Below are 15,001 nucleotides of genomic sequence, written 5' to 3' on the forward strand. Positions count from 1 at the left end.
AGTGCACAGGGGATAAAAGGAAAAAATAGTTTTGGACATTCTCTGACACTTCTTTTCCAAACCCAGTAACCAAGGGAGTAGTGCCCTTTGTTGTCCTGTGAATGCTGTTACATAAATACGTTACTTTCTTACTGCACACTCCCTCCCAACCACAACAGTATAAATTTGGTATTTCTGTGAAAGTTTATGAACAATGTGCAAATGCATATGATTTTTTTACATTAAGGTTTTCTCAGGAGAATGATGCTACATAATAAACTTGCAATTGCAAGGATTATGGAACCAACCTAAGTACCTTCAACCAAGGAGTGGATAAAGAAAAGATGATACGTATACACTATGAAATACTATTCAGCCATAAAAATGAATGAAATGATGTCTTTTGCAGCAACTTGGATGGAACTGGAGGCCATTATTCTAAGTGAAGTAACTCAAGAATGAAAAATCAAATACCATATGATCTCACTTATAAGCGGGAGCTAAGCTATGAGGACATAAAAACATGCAGAGCGATATAATAGACTGCGGGGACATGGAGTGGGTAGAGGCTGGGAGGGAAGTGAGGGATAAAAGGCTATTTATTGGGTACAGTGTACACTGCTCAGGTGACAGGTGCACTAACATCTCAGAATTCACCACTAAAGAATTCATCTAGGTAACAAAAACCACCTGTACCCTCAAAACTATTGAAATTTTAAAAACTTTAAAAAATAAATAAAGTAATCTGGGTGCTGTGGCATGCCTGTAGGCCCAGCTACTAGGAAGGCTAAGGCAGGGTTTCTTGGGTTCAGCAGTTTGAGGCTGCGCTGAGCTATGACTGTGCCACTGCATTTCCAACCTGGACAACAGAGTGAGGCTCTATCTTGAATGAATGAAAGAAAAAGAAAGAAAGAAGGATGGAAGGGAGGAAGGAAGGAAGGAAGGAAGGAAAGTAGGAAGGAAGGAAGGAAGGACACTCATACACTTATAATTCAGTTCTCTAATAGTTCTATAGTCAGTCACATACCCCAAATTACATTCTTATAATGGGTTTATTCGTGTACAAAATATGTTGTAATTTGTTGATGCATGTGCAGCAAAATATTCTATCACATACAACAAAAATACACCTTTTACTCCCTTTTCCCTGCCCTTGAAAATGGCAATACTGTTTTGGCAGTTCAGCAGCTAAAAATAAAGTGCTATAATTAAGCAGTATTGGAATGTCTTCGCTTGACAAATGTGATGTAAAATTTGAGTATACAACCATATCATTTTCCTGGTTTTTCACCGAATAGGAAGCTCCACATCCTGAACACCTCCAGAAGATACAAATATTTGTATATATATGTACACATGTATACACTGTATATGTAAAGTGCCAACAAGCCTCTTTGTCCTTGTGAGTTTGTTGCATTTCTCTTTAGTCTCTTTTTCTTTACCAAGTCAGACTCACAGCATTGGGATCTCACAGTTCATCAGCAGACACCGAGCTTACCAAAGGCTAGCTTGTTGCGGGTGTGGTGTTGGCGAGAGGACACGGAGCGAGCCCTTCAGACCTCGCTGGGGGACCTGGAACGAAAGGGCACTTTGGACTGGAAACAGCCGCAGAACAGGAGCCACAGGGCGCGCTGGATCTCCTGGTTGCGGAAGGCATAGATGATGGGATTGATCATGGAGTTGTAGGTGGCAGGCAGCAGGGTGGCGTAAGTGTAGACCGCCGGGTCCTCGTGGCTGCCCACCACGCAGTAGATGGCGAAGGGCAGCCAGCTGGCGCCGAAAGTGCCCAGCACCACAGCCAGCGTACCTACGCCCTTTCTGGTGGCGGCGAGATGGGGCGGTGCCAGGCAGTGTTGCTGCAGCGCGATCTGGTGTGCGTGGCGCCAGACCACCTGGCAGATGCGCACGTACAGGTGCAGCATGATGCCGAAGACCGCGAAGAAGGCGGCAGAGAGCAGTGCCACGTGGCTGCGCGCCAGCGGGCGCACCACGCTGCAGGCGGCGCGCTCTGCCAGGCAGTTCCAGCCTAGCACGGGCAGCAGCCCCAGGCCTAGGGACACGGTCCAGGTGGCGGCAAGCAGGAGGTGCACGCCCAACAGGGTCCGGCGCGAGTAATAGGTGAGCGCGTTATAGAGGGACAGGTAGCGGTCCACCGTAATGGCCAGCAGGCTGCTGACAGAGGCGGCGAAGGAGGCCACGAGGAAGCCCACCGTGAGCAGACTCACAGTCTCAGAGGGCACCATGTACTGGAACACAAAGTGCAGAATGAGGCCACAGCCCGCCAGCAGGTCAGCGGTGGCCAGGCTGCCCACCAGCACGAACATGGGCGTGCGCAGCGCCGGGGTGGACGCGATGAGGGCCACCACCAACGCATTTTCTCCAGCGATCACTGTCCCCGACACGCACAGGAGCACGTCCCACGGGTTCACCGCTGGCAGCAGGAGTCCCGGTGGCCCAGCCGACAGCTGCGAGGACAGCTCCAGCGACCCATTAGCCCCGCCACCGGCTCCCAGAGCCGCCGCCGCAGCAGGGGGTCCCCATTCGCCGGTGTCCGCCCCCCCTGCTGCTGTGGCCGCCGCCGCCGCTCCTTCGGCCGCCACTACTACCACTTGGGAGTCGTTGAGCGAGGCGGCGCTCGCGTTCATCTCGGCCGGATTTGCACCCTGCACAGAGAGGGAGTGTAGGCGTCAGGTGTACCCTTGAGGCTGCCAGGAAACTTCCCTACACATAGACCCTCCTCTAGCATTGCCTCACGCGAGTTGCACATCCCACCCCGGGACCCCAGAGCAGAGTGGGGAAACGGGTTAAGTGCGAACCCAAAATTAATACCTGTTGAGTGAGTGAAATGCCCACTCGGACTTCTGAGTTTTTGCAGATACACACCAGGAGAACATGCACTCACATGCACACGGATCAGTACTTCAAGGGCGCCGGTATTTGCACACGCACCCGAGTGCACCAAACTAGGAGTGTCATCCTGGGAGAGTCCCGCCCGGGTAGTGGCGGTTCGATCAAGGCATCGCCACAAAGGTGGGCAGCGGAGACGCTGTCCGCGGTGCTGAAAGCGAAGTTTCTGCCACTGCGAAGCCTGGAGCTCCTTGGAGCCCAGAGACCTCTGCGAAAGGGGTCTTGAAGGAGAGACTAGGGTGTGCGTATGGGGCAGCGGAGGTTTGGAATGAAGGTTGGCTCAATTTCTCCGCTTCTTGTAAGACCCGTCCCCTGGCGGTCTTTCTCCCTTTTTCTCCCCACATCCTCAAAGTTCCCTGGGGAACTCAGCCGCTTACCTGGGGCGTCAGGACTTCTGGAAGTCGCTGGTCATGGGCGCCGAGGCGGGGCGCCGGGCTGAGCTCCCCGCGCGGACAGAGCAGCTGCCTGCAAGAGGCAGTCGGGCCGGGGAGGAGGCGAGCGCCGGGCGCTTGTCGCTGTGCTGGCTCGGCGAGTGAGATACACAGTTAGTGGCAGAAAAGGCGGCTGCGAGCGACGCGCGCCGGAGATTGACAGGCAGGGCGTGGTGACGTCAGGCTCCTGGCTCCTGGTGCGAGCCCAGCACTCACTCTCCTCGCCAGCCCATCCTGTGCCCTCCCCGCCGCACTCCCTCTGCCCCCAAAACTATCTGAGGCTCCTGGGAGGGAGGAGAAGCCAGAGCAGCCACCTCCAGTCCAGAACTTCCAGGAATGGGATAGGGGAGAGACAAGGAGAGGGAGAAAGGAGTGAAGAAGACCCTGAGACCGGGCGGCTAAGAGGGTGAGCTGGGAGGGGAGGGGTGAGGGATGAGTGGCACCTGCCGGGCAGCAAAGCCCAGCGTCAAAGATCACTGAGGGATCAGGTCGAAAAAGAAGCCCCCGAGAAGGGGGTGGTTGGGACAAGGGTGTTTCATGGAAGAGTAGCTACCTTAAAAAAAAAAAAAAAAAAAAAAAAAAAAAAAAAAAAAAAAAAAAAAAAGTGCTGCTCCCGAAACAGGAATTATCTGGGAAAATAAGTTCACTTTTCATTTATTTATGTATTGAGATGGCACAATCTCAGCCCACTGCAACCTCTGTCTCCTGGGTTCAAGCGATTCTCCTGCCTCAGCCTCCAAGCAGCTGGGATTATAGGTGTGTGCCAACACGCCCAGCTAATTTTTGTAGAGATGGGGTTTCACCATATTGGTCAGGCTGGTCTTGAACTCCTGACCTCAAGTGATCCACCCGCCTAGGCCTCCCAAAGTGCTGTTATTACAGGCATGAGCCACCATGCCAGGCCTAAAATCCAGTTTTTATAAAGGCTGTTTGTGATACATGCTCCGTTGAGTAGATCCAGGAAAGAAATACTGATTTATGGGGAGCAGACACAAGATGAATAAAAAGGGGACATCTGAAGAAAACAATCTCTTCTTTTGGAGGTTGCCTGTGCAATTCCTTTCTTTCCCATTATCTTTTTTGAACTCTGCACAGCAGGTTTCGCTGTGATCTTTTCTGCCCAATGTTTCTCGATTTCAGTAGCTGATAGTGCCCTTGGAACTTGCACTTTAATTAAAGACCAAGTCTGTGTCTTCGCTATAAAAGAAGAAAACAGCAAAATGTGATTTACTTTCCTGGCAATAGACTTTGCCCTGTTAATTAGTACCCTATAAAACAAATTACAGGATGAAAATAGTGATAACTCAGCTGCACCAGACTTCGGTAGGCAGGAGTTTTATTTTCAGCCCAGATAAATCATCCTTTTGGTTTAAAGGTGTTTTGTTTTGTCAGTAAGATACAAGTATTAGTCTTATTCTTCTCTTTCTTCTTCCAGAATCTGCAATAGCTGTACTTGGGCAAGAGCTAAAATAGTTGATGCCATCTGAGGTTCTAAAATAGATGATTGCACATTGGCATGATGGCATTGCACAGAGGCCACAGCCATAGTTTTCAGGGACCACATAGTCTGGGCAAAGTGAAAATCAGCAATGTTTGTTGCTAGTGCTCCCCATAATTCTCCCTGTGGACCCTCTCCTCCCTTCACTTTGCCTCTAGCTCCAAAGTAGGGAAAAAAGATACTCAGACTGTCCATGGGTTGGGGGATGAGTTTACCTTAGATTGCCACCTTTAAACACATCCTCCAAGTCCAGACTATTCCTACCTCAATGCAGCCAAACTTAATTACAAGAAAAAAGGGCATAGGACGGTTCAGTTCTTTTCTGAAATAGCTGATGCTGGATATAAAGTGAGTTTACACACAATTTATTCATTTGGGGAGCTTAAAAAGTCCACACACCACTATTTTCTTGAACCCCGAAATTGACTGAAGTTAAATTTCTGAAAAGAGCCATTTTGTGTTTTAGTACAAGATTGTTATCTAAAAGTCAAGAGTGTTATTTCAAGTGAACCATCAAACCACTGAAATAGCATGTTAACTGAGGATTTTCCAAATGATCAGATAAAGGCCCAAGGGGAGGAGAATCCTCCTTAATGTCTAACTATGTTCCATTTTCACATGCCACAATGTAGCAGAAAGTATAGGCTTAAAATAGAACCTACCACAGGATCTCTGAGTATCCTTAGGCTTCAACATTACCAAGAATGGATTTCTCAGTGGTTTCCAGAGGAAGACAATACATGTAGAATCATGTACATAAATGCTGGTTGAGGATTTGTAGACTGACTTTGAGTGATACCAGTCTGTGGTTACCTTTCTTGGATGCTAGACTAGGTCCTGTGCAGACAGGGCATGATCTTTTAAACTCCTCTTTATCTCCCCCATATCCACCCATCTGTTGGAAGGTAGAAGATGGAAAAGCAAAATGTGTGTTTCATCAGTTATGAATGGAAATTAGATGGACTTCTTTACCTGCCTTGCCTATAGCTACTATATAAGCACCTGCCCTTCCAATGGTCTCCTAAAGTGTTCAGCCTGTGAACCACATGAAATTTTCTACCCATACCCTAGTACATGGGAGAAGATTGACACCTCACCTGAAGGTAGGTAAGATCAGATCAGCCATCCTTTTCTGGGCTAATGACCAGATCTTTTTCTGTTGAAAATTTGAACTAAGAAACACCTTAACAATTGTTAGTCAGTGTTGGGCTCTAGACATGAAAGATAGTGATAAATTAGAGCTGAACCACTTGTGTGTGGGAACTTGTGTGAAGTATGTAATCAGAGAAAGGCAATTGCAATGGAAGAAAGAAGCAGATGTGTGAAGAGGAACAGAGATGAAGGAGATCAGCTGACCAAGAGGTGAAAGGAGTGACCTCAGTCCCACTACATTGTTTGTATCTTTTTGGAATAGTTGCAATAAAGAAATTTCAGTGAGAATCCAGCTTTAAATCATTCAGTGAAACTTCAGGTTTAACACACTAACTACATCTCCTCTTCAGACCTTCAATTTTCCACACACACACACAGAACCTCCTTTTTCTCTCAAGAAAAAGGCTGGCACCTGGCTTGGCCCCGATGAATTCAATAGCCCCATCAGGGAGCACTAAACTCTGGCTCTGGGTCAGGTTGCCCTGAGTCCTTTATTCTGCTGTATGTTTCAAGATACCTCAGCATTTGCACCCTTTCTCTGTGCTGTTCTCACAGCTGCCTCCCAGGTGTGCCCTCTCCTGGCTCAAGTCCTTGCAAATCAATTCTGTTTTATAATAATAGGACTGCAGCCAGTCAAGCTGTCCAGAACCTCATAAAACTACGTTGGAAAGACACCCACTGGCAAGAAATTCTGGTCTCTCTCTTTCTCTCTCTCTGGGCATCTCAGCACAAACACACACACACACACACACACACACACACTCTCTCTCTCTCTCTCTCTCTCTCTCTCTCTCTCTTTTCTTGATTCTTGCAGATAAACTGTATAGTTTTCAACTGGGAAGTATAAGTCTATCTTGGGATATCCAGATGCTTGTGCTGACATCTCAGGAAGACAGCAAGTGCTTGGTGAGATGCAAGAAGCTGTTTATTAAGAAAGATTGTTGCTACAAGAGGCAGAAATCACAAAGGGCCACTGAATACACTACATTGTTTGTCCAGATCCATGGTATTGGATGGAGTGTAGTCTTTTGGGGCCACATGCTGAGGTAGATGATTCTATTAAAAATCTTTTTTATTTCTGCTTCCACTTGTCCCCAGGGGTTCCTCTCATCCTCAGGCATCAGTGCTCTGTCATAATATCCAAGGTACCTGCTTCTTCATCATATCCAAACACATCGGGGATGTTCCTCCCTCATGCCAGATGTGCAGTCCCCACTCAAAAGGGCTTCTAACCTAGGAGGCCAGCATAAACTGATGTTTCCACCAAATTGAGATAAGGAACAGAGCACCATTATTATCATTATATGTCCACAGGATGCAGCACACTGCAGGAAAGTTGAGATTTGGAGTTTAATTCACTTAATGAACATATTTTTTTGCATAAGAAATAAATTGTAGCATTTAAAGGCATGTGTATTTTTTCACAAAGATTGAAAACAATTTCATTGAGTTTATGAAGGAATGTATAATATTACAACTTAGAGCACCATCTATACTGAATATGAGAATGTTAATAAGAAAGTTGTTTCTATTAGTGTATTTGAAAATAAACACGAGGCAGTCTTCTAATCTGTCATGCCCTCCATTTTCTTTTCTCTCTCTCTCTCTCTCTCTTTGTGTTTTAATCTGTATTTCCTGATAACATGTAATTTGGAGCACATTTTCATATGCATATTTACCATGAGTATATCATCTTCTCTGGTGAGGTGTCCATCAAGGTGACTGGCCTTTTTTTTTTTTTTTTTTCTTTGAGAAAGAGAGACAGAGTCTTGCTGTTTCACCTCAGCTGGAGTCTCTCTCTCTCTCTCTCTCTCTCTCCCCTCCTCCACTTTTTTTTTTTTTTCAAAAAATGAAAGGTTCGAGGTAGATGTAAAGGTTTATGACATGTGTAAATTCCTATCACAGGGATTTGTTGTACAAATTATTCATCACTCTAGTATTAAGTCCGGTACTCAATAGTTATCTTTTCTGCTCCTTTTCCTCCTCCCACCTTCCACCTTCAAATAGATCCTACATGTTCAAAGTGCTTTGAAGCTCATTCTGTGGGTTCATACTCATTATCTCATTTCATTGAGACAATTACATAGAGTGTGAGGTTATGATCTTTGCAGGTGGGATAACTGAGGTTCAGAGAGGTGAAATGAGTTGTCCTCAGGTACACAGGGCACTAGCAGGAGACTTGAGCCTTCAATGGGCTCATTTCACTCAGTGCCACACTTACTAAGGGCTGCTGTTTGCCAGGGACCATGACACGTCCTGGAACTGTCAATGGAAAGAACAGGATGGTCCTCTCCCTCCTCCTTCCCTGGCATGGCCATCAGGCCCCCAGTAGCAGCTTTGCCTCTTTTTTTTTTTTTTTTTTTGAGATGGAGTTTCGCTCTTGTTACTCAGGCTGGAGTGCAATGGCGCCATCTCGGCTCACCGCAACCTCCGCCTCCTGGGTTCAGGCAATTCTCCTGCCTCAGCCTCCTGAGTAGCTGGGATTACAGGCACGCGCCACCATGCCCAGCTAATTTTTTGTATTTCTGGTAGAAATGGGGTTTCACCATGTTGACCAGGATGGTCTCGATCTCTTGACCTCGTGATCCACCCGCCTCGGCCTCTCAAAGTGCTGGGATTACAGGCGTGCGCCACTGCGCCCGGCCAGCTTTGCCTCTTTTTCTGTCCCTGTCTGGGCCATGAGGGCAAGTGGAGCCTGATGAGCCATGCAAAAGGGAGCAGCACTATCATCATTGACGCTGGCCTCCAGGCCACCGGGCACATGGTCATGGGTTTCCTCGAGTGGTGGGACAGGCGCCTCCCCTTCCTGCAGTTCTTAGCTCCTCTCACTTTCCCTGAAGGGCGGGTGAGCAGGGGCTTGGGGTTGAGTAATTCAAAGAAGGTTCCTCTCCATTTCTAGCATAGAGTCTTCCCTATCCCACCTTACCCAAATGTTTCTGTTTTGTATGAAAAGAAAGGCCACTCTTAAACTAAATGGCAAAGTTAAGCCAATCAAAGGCTGCCAAGCACCTGTTTAATGAGATAAACCCATTGTGAACAAGAGATTGACAATCTTCTGGGAAAGCAAAACAAACATGGATCACTGTGTGCAGCGATACGTAGGTAGAATAAAAAACTCTAAGAGGCTTTACTGTGGATAGATGGGTCCAAGATGATGGAGGTTGAATTTTATAACTTCAGTATTACCATGAGTAGCACTTGATAGGCTTTTTTCTGTTTTGCAACCTGTTTTTTTTTTTTAATGTATTGCTTTGAACAGTTAAAACGAATTTTGAAAGAAAATCATTTCCCAATATTCCCATCAGCTGAACAAGATTGCTCCCCCAACCCCAAGACTGTAAACCTTTCGAGAGGATGGGTCAATTTGAATTAATCTTTCCATTAGTATTATCTGACACAGAGTAGGTGCTAAATAAATGTCTCTTGAATGATTATTTCCAAAATTTATCCACATGTGTATGTATTTCATGTAGTTATATTGCATAGTGTGCAGTGTACTATACATACAGTTTACAGTTCAAATTTTCACTTAGTAATAAAAGACATGTTGTCAATATTTTCCTTTTCTTTTCTTTCCTTTTCTTTTTCATAGAGACAGAGTCTCACTATGTTGCCCAGGCTGGACTCAAACTCCTGACTCAAGTGTTCTTCCAGCCTCAGCCTCCTGAGTAGCTGGGATTACAAGCATGCCCCACCACACCCAGCTCCTTATTGTCAGTCTTTTTCTATGTTGCATTGTAATTATGTTTTAATACTTTGCATAGTCATTCATTCATTCAATAAGCATTTATTGAGTGCTGACTATATGCTAGACGTTGTGCTAGAAAAGGAAGCCAAAATATGGTCTGTATTCAGAGACAAGTAAACAGATTCCATGAGGACAGTGTAACGCAAGTTATAAAAGATGTGAATATAGGGGTAATGAGGACACTCAGGAGACTTTCACCTAGCTTAGAGGAGTCAGAGAAGGCCTCTCAGGGGAGGTAACACCTGAGCTGAATCTTATAGATGAGTAACTGTTATCTAGGTAAGGAAGACACGGCAGTGGTCCAGGCTGAGGGAGCCGCATACCCAAAGGTTTGCAGGCAAGGAAGCCTGGCATAGGGCATTGAAACTGTGGGTAGTTAATGCTGGCTGCCCAGGAAGACAAAAGGACAGGAGCAGAGATACACCAGGTAGGTGGAGACAATTCATGAAGGGCTTCTTATGGCATAGTGGAAGTTGATTTTATCTCGAAGGTAATGGGGAATCAGTGCCAGATCTCCGTAAGCAGGAATGGTTGATAAAATCAAACTTGGGTTCCTCTAACAATTTATGAAGTCCCCAACAACAACTGTATGGAGAATAAATTAGAAAAAAGAAGGAGTGAAGTCAGGCAAACCTGTGAGGAGGCTATTTCAATGATCTACTCAAAAAAGGATTATGAAAGCTTCAGGGAGGGTTGTAAAAAATGGGGATTGGAGCAGTTGATGAATCCTCCAGATATTTTGGACTTGTAAAGTTAAAGCATCTCTAGTTGCTGTGAAGATAGTTTCAAAAATCTTGGTGGCATAAATACTAGGGGATTGTTTCTTACAAGAAATTCAAAGCAGGCCTTTCTTCCTGGCAGGCAGCCTTTCACATGGTCAGTCCAGGGCTCCAGCTCCTTTATCTTACAGCCCTGGGCTCCTCTGCAATCTTAGAGTTTTCAGCATTTACAACATTGGCATTTCACCATTCTGGTGGTTGGGGCATGAGCTTGGGGAATTCTACCTGGAGTATTTTATGGGACATACCTGGGAAGAAAAACACAGATAAAGGGAGAAAAGGCATCAAGGATATCTCCCAGTTTAGATATGGTCAGGAATGTTAATGCTATTGTAGACATATGGAGTTTGAGGAAGGACAGCCAGGCAAAGGCTCCCAGTAGGACACTGAACACAGGAGTTGCTCTGAAGGTCAGCAGAGTCTAGGTAGAAAAAATAGAGTAGGGTATCACATAATAATAATACTAAGAAGAATAGCTATCATGCATTGAATGTGTACCGTCTACTAGGTATGCTACAGGGTGAGTTCTATTATTATCTCCATTTTACAGGAGAGAAAACTGATGCTTAAGAGGTGGAATAACTTTGCCACCTGTTTGGAAAGTGAGAAAGTTGGAATGTGAACCCCATTTTTCTGACCCCAGTTAAAGAAAATGAATGAACCTGAGTGAAGAAGGCCAGTGACAGTCCCTTGGGGAATACTGCCTTTACAGGAGAGTACAGGAAGAGGTTGCCAGAAAGGGTGTTGAGAAGAGCAGTGAGAAAGGCAGGACATATGATAAAACCCAGCCTCAGTCAGGGAGACAAGACAGTGGGGTGTGGGAATCAAAGGAAGAGCAGTTTCCGGAGAAGGAGAGTCAAAGTACAGCCTGGGAGGTTAAATGAGCTAAGGTCAAGAAGGAAAAACTATTCACTGAACACAGCAACCAGGATGACATTGGTGTCCTTGCTGAAAGCACAGGGCAGCTACGGCTGAAGTGAATGGGTGTCAGTGAGGGGTCAGAAGGTCAGTGCAGGTGCCTCTAACAAGAAGAGGGGCTTAAAGTGGGAGGGAGCAATAGGGCAGTAGCTAGATAGAGATGTAGGTTCCAGCGGGAGCTCTTCCTCGAAAATGAAACCAACAAGAAGGCAAAAGAGACAGCCAAGAAGTTGAGGTTGATTTCCGGGAGAGGAGGTAGTTGAGGGAGTGAGATGTGGGGAACAAAGAAAGAGAAGGTCTGCAAGACAGGTGGAGGCATTAACCTGAGAAAGGGGACAGGGGCAGAAAGATGACAAGCACAGATGGGACCACACGTGAATGTTAAGTAGGGGGCAAGGAAACCAAGGGATTGCCTTCTAATTCCTTGTGCAATCTGGGGATGAGGACACCAGATAACTGTGAGATGGTAAAGGGAAGGATTATTTTGATGGCTGCACAATATTATATTGAGGACATGGGGCAACGTTTAATTCACCATTCCCCTACTGTTCGACGTTTAGATGGCTCATATTTTTGTTGCAGATAACCCTACAAAGATTACTTTCATGCACATAATTATTTTATTTTGCATGATTTTCAATGTGAAAATTGTCAGCCAAAGAGCAGAAACATTTTCTCGGCTCTTAAAATGCACTGGTAAATTGCTTTTCAAAATGATCATAATAATTTACAATGCCAGTAGCACTCTGTGAACATACTGGCTTCTCTACAGCTCTTCCAGCACGGGGTTTTATTATTTTAAAATCTTTCAATCTAATGGGCAGAAGTGATACTTTTAAACATTTGAATTATATTTATTTGACTACCAATAACATTAAAAATTTGTCTTTTTTGTAAGAATTTCAATTTCCTCTTATTTGAATGACCGATTCTTTACCCTATCTGTTAGGACCTAATGCTGTACTTACAGAACTGATGAAGTCCACTGTAGCTAGCAACGCTTTGTATGTCCAATTTGAAGGATTTATTTTTCATTTTTGGTTTTCTAACTTTTGTTTTGATTGTACTGGAAATTACATTTTTATAATGGTGGTTTTAAAAGATAAGGTCCGCTGAGGCTTCTAGCCTCAGAAAGACACATCCATGGCTTTACAATGGAGCTTTTTGGTCATTTATTAGTGAAAACAGAGGACTGAGAACTTCTGGGGAGATAAAAGGTTCTGGAAGGCAGGCTACAGTCTCCACCTGAATGCCCAGAGGGTGACTCTGCGGCCAAGACCTGTGTAATGTACCCAAGAAGGGTGTTAGCATGCCAGGACAGCGAAGGCTTTGGGAGCTGGGAGACAGTAGCCCTCAAGTTCTGGCACAGAGTTCTGCAGGGAGATCAGAGGCAAGAACCTGAGCTGCAAGGAAAGCCAATAGGCTCTGCACAACTGGACAGCCCAGCCCAGCAGAAGCAAGGTGAAGACCAGCCCAGAACAAGTGGCACCCAGGAAGGACACAGTATGCTGGGAACTCAGCAGAGAAAAGGCCCTCAACAGAGAAAAACGACTACACAAGAAAAGGAAACGCATGGGGAGAGGAACATCACAGTGACTTAGTCCCTTGCCAAGAGCCAGGCACAATGCGGGGCACTCCGTGTACATAGTTTGACCCAGCCACGCCCCTGGGGGACCATATTTGTTATTCCATTTTTATTATTCTCTCCTATGTATTATTGATCACACGAGAAAACAGAGGCTCAAAGGGGTTAAATCACATGCAGTATTATGCAGTTCATTAGAGACAGAGTCCATTTGGTTCTCAAATTCACGCTTCCTTTAAAAAATAAGGTCTTCCTTTAAAAGGGGTTAAATAACATGCGGTATTACACAGTTCATTAGAGATAGAGTCCATTTGGTTCTCAAATTCACACTTCTTTTTAAAAAATAAGGCCTTGGAAAGGGAACCCAAGGTGTCGCCAGCTTCAGTGCAAGGCAGGAGCTGGGAGAGAGCCCGCAGTGGGGAGCAGTGAGTGGCTGCAGAAGTGGCTGCAAGTTCAGTAGAGAAGGTTGGATTTGGTGCAAGAGGAAGCAGGGACCCACAGGAGAATTCTCAGCCGAGTTGATCTAGATTGATGCTTTAGGAAGACAGTGAGGGAGGAGAAAGCAGAAAGGAAGATGTTTTCCTGTGACACATTTGTGGGGACCAAGTCAATAAAGCAGGCCTACTAAAGGAGAGCACACAGGAACTGACATTTCTGAGTTGCTGCTAAGATAAGTCACCACTCTGCATACTTATCTGAAATGTAATCCTCTGAGCTTTTGAGAAGGATTTTAAATCCTAGGAGAAGTTGCTAAGGGAATAAAGCCCTAAGTATCATAAACAGCAGAATTCATAAAATAATCTTCCCAAAATATCATGAGCTTAATTCTCCAGCCAGCAGCAGCAGCACTTGAAGGTTTGGCTGGAGAAGGTGAGAACGCCAGCATTGATCTATATTCTCTTTCTCCTCCACTTTTCCTTCCCAGGAACAGAGAGGTGAGTCCCGCCAGGAATCCATCTTTCACACCTGTGTTCTCAGGCGTGTGTACACTCCCTCATGTGTTCCTTGAGCCAGGGACGCTGCCCTCTTACAGGTTCTCAATTCCTCTCAGCTTTTTGCATGATATGAAATGGGTCTTCTTGGACCCCAGAACTGAATGATGCATCAAGCAAGAATTAGTGAATGTCTTGTATAACATGCTTATTGTATTAGGTCGAATTGTAGATTCCTCTTTGGAGCTTTTTTAAAAAGGATATTTACACATAGTCATAAAAAGACATTCACAAAATGCAAACAAAAAAGTGCATATGGTATTGACTCGGTTTTGTAAAAGAAATTATGTGTACACACACACAAACACACACACACACATGCTACATGTTACAATGTTAACAGTGATTCGGTGATTACCTCTGGGTGGAAGATTTTTTTTTTTTTTTTGAGAGGGGGGGTCTCACTCTGTCACCCAGCCTGGAGTGGAGTGGCACAATCACAGCTCACTGCAGCCTCAACCTCCAAGGCTCAAGTAATCCTCCTGCCTTATCCTCCTAAGTAGCTGAGACAATGGGTTCATACCACCATGGAAGGCTAATTTTTGTATTTTTTGTAGAGATGGGGTTTCATCACACTGCCCAGACTCCTGAGACTATTTTTAATTCTTTAAACAAATGTGTTGCAGAAACTAATAGTGATCTTATTTTATCCACTCTCTTTATTCTATGATAATAGACCTCAAATCTTAGCTGGCACATGGCCACTTAGAATAAATTCCATATGCCTACACCTGTCTTGCAGCTAGATGTGGTCATGTTACTAAGCTCTGATCAGTAAGATGTACATGCACGTGTGACATGTTACCTTCCAGAAAGTGCTCTTGAAAGAAAGGGGCATGCCCTTCTCCTTCCTGTTTCTTGCTGGCTGGAATGTCAGCATAATTGCTGGAACTGGTGCAGCCATCTGAGACCCTGAAGTGGAAGCCATATGCTGAAGGTGTTGGAGCCACAAGAGAGGAGAAGCCCGTGTCCCGAGTGGCCATCCAGCCACCATGCCAGCCCCTGGACATTC

The 15,001-nt window shown here is 45.4% G+C and overlaps 1 protein-coding gene and 1 long non-coding RNA gene across 2 annotated transcripts in view; one reads left to right on the forward strand and one right to left on the reverse strand.

The window, feature by feature from the left end:
- Positions 1-1,012: 1,012 nt before the first annotated feature.
- On the reverse strand, positions 1,013-3,488 carry GPR6 (G protein-coupled receptor 6). The gene is made up of 2 exons (XM_032275051.1): positions 3,264-3,488; positions 1,013-2,642 (listed from the first exon to the last, which is right to left on the reverse strand). Exon 2 carries the CDS (start codon positions 2,622-2,624, stop codon positions 1,533-1,535), a length of 1,092 nt encoding a protein of 363 aa, XP_032130942.1. The 5' UTR covers positions 2,625-2,642; positions 3,264-3,488; the 3' UTR covers positions 1,013-1,532.
- A 45-nt stretch (positions 3,489-3,533) lies between these two features.
- LOC116549472 overlaps positions 3,534-15,001 on the forward strand; it is a 33,325-nt gene continuing 21,857 nt past the window's right edge. Inside the window, exon 1 of the long non-coding RNA XR_004267895.1 lies at positions 3,534-3,723. This is a non-coding gene — a long non-coding RNA (uncharacterized LOC116549472). The remainder of the gene's footprint in view (positions 3,724-15,001) is intronic.

This window comes from Sapajus apella, unplaced genomic scaffold (assembly GCF_009761245.1).
Source record: "Sapajus apella isolate SASKATOON/1434 unplaced genomic scaffold, GSC_monkey_1.0 scaffold6, whole genome shotgun sequence".
NCBI classification, from domain to species: domain Eukaryota; kingdom Metazoa; phylum Chordata; class Mammalia; order Primates; family Cebidae; genus Sapajus; species Sapajus apella.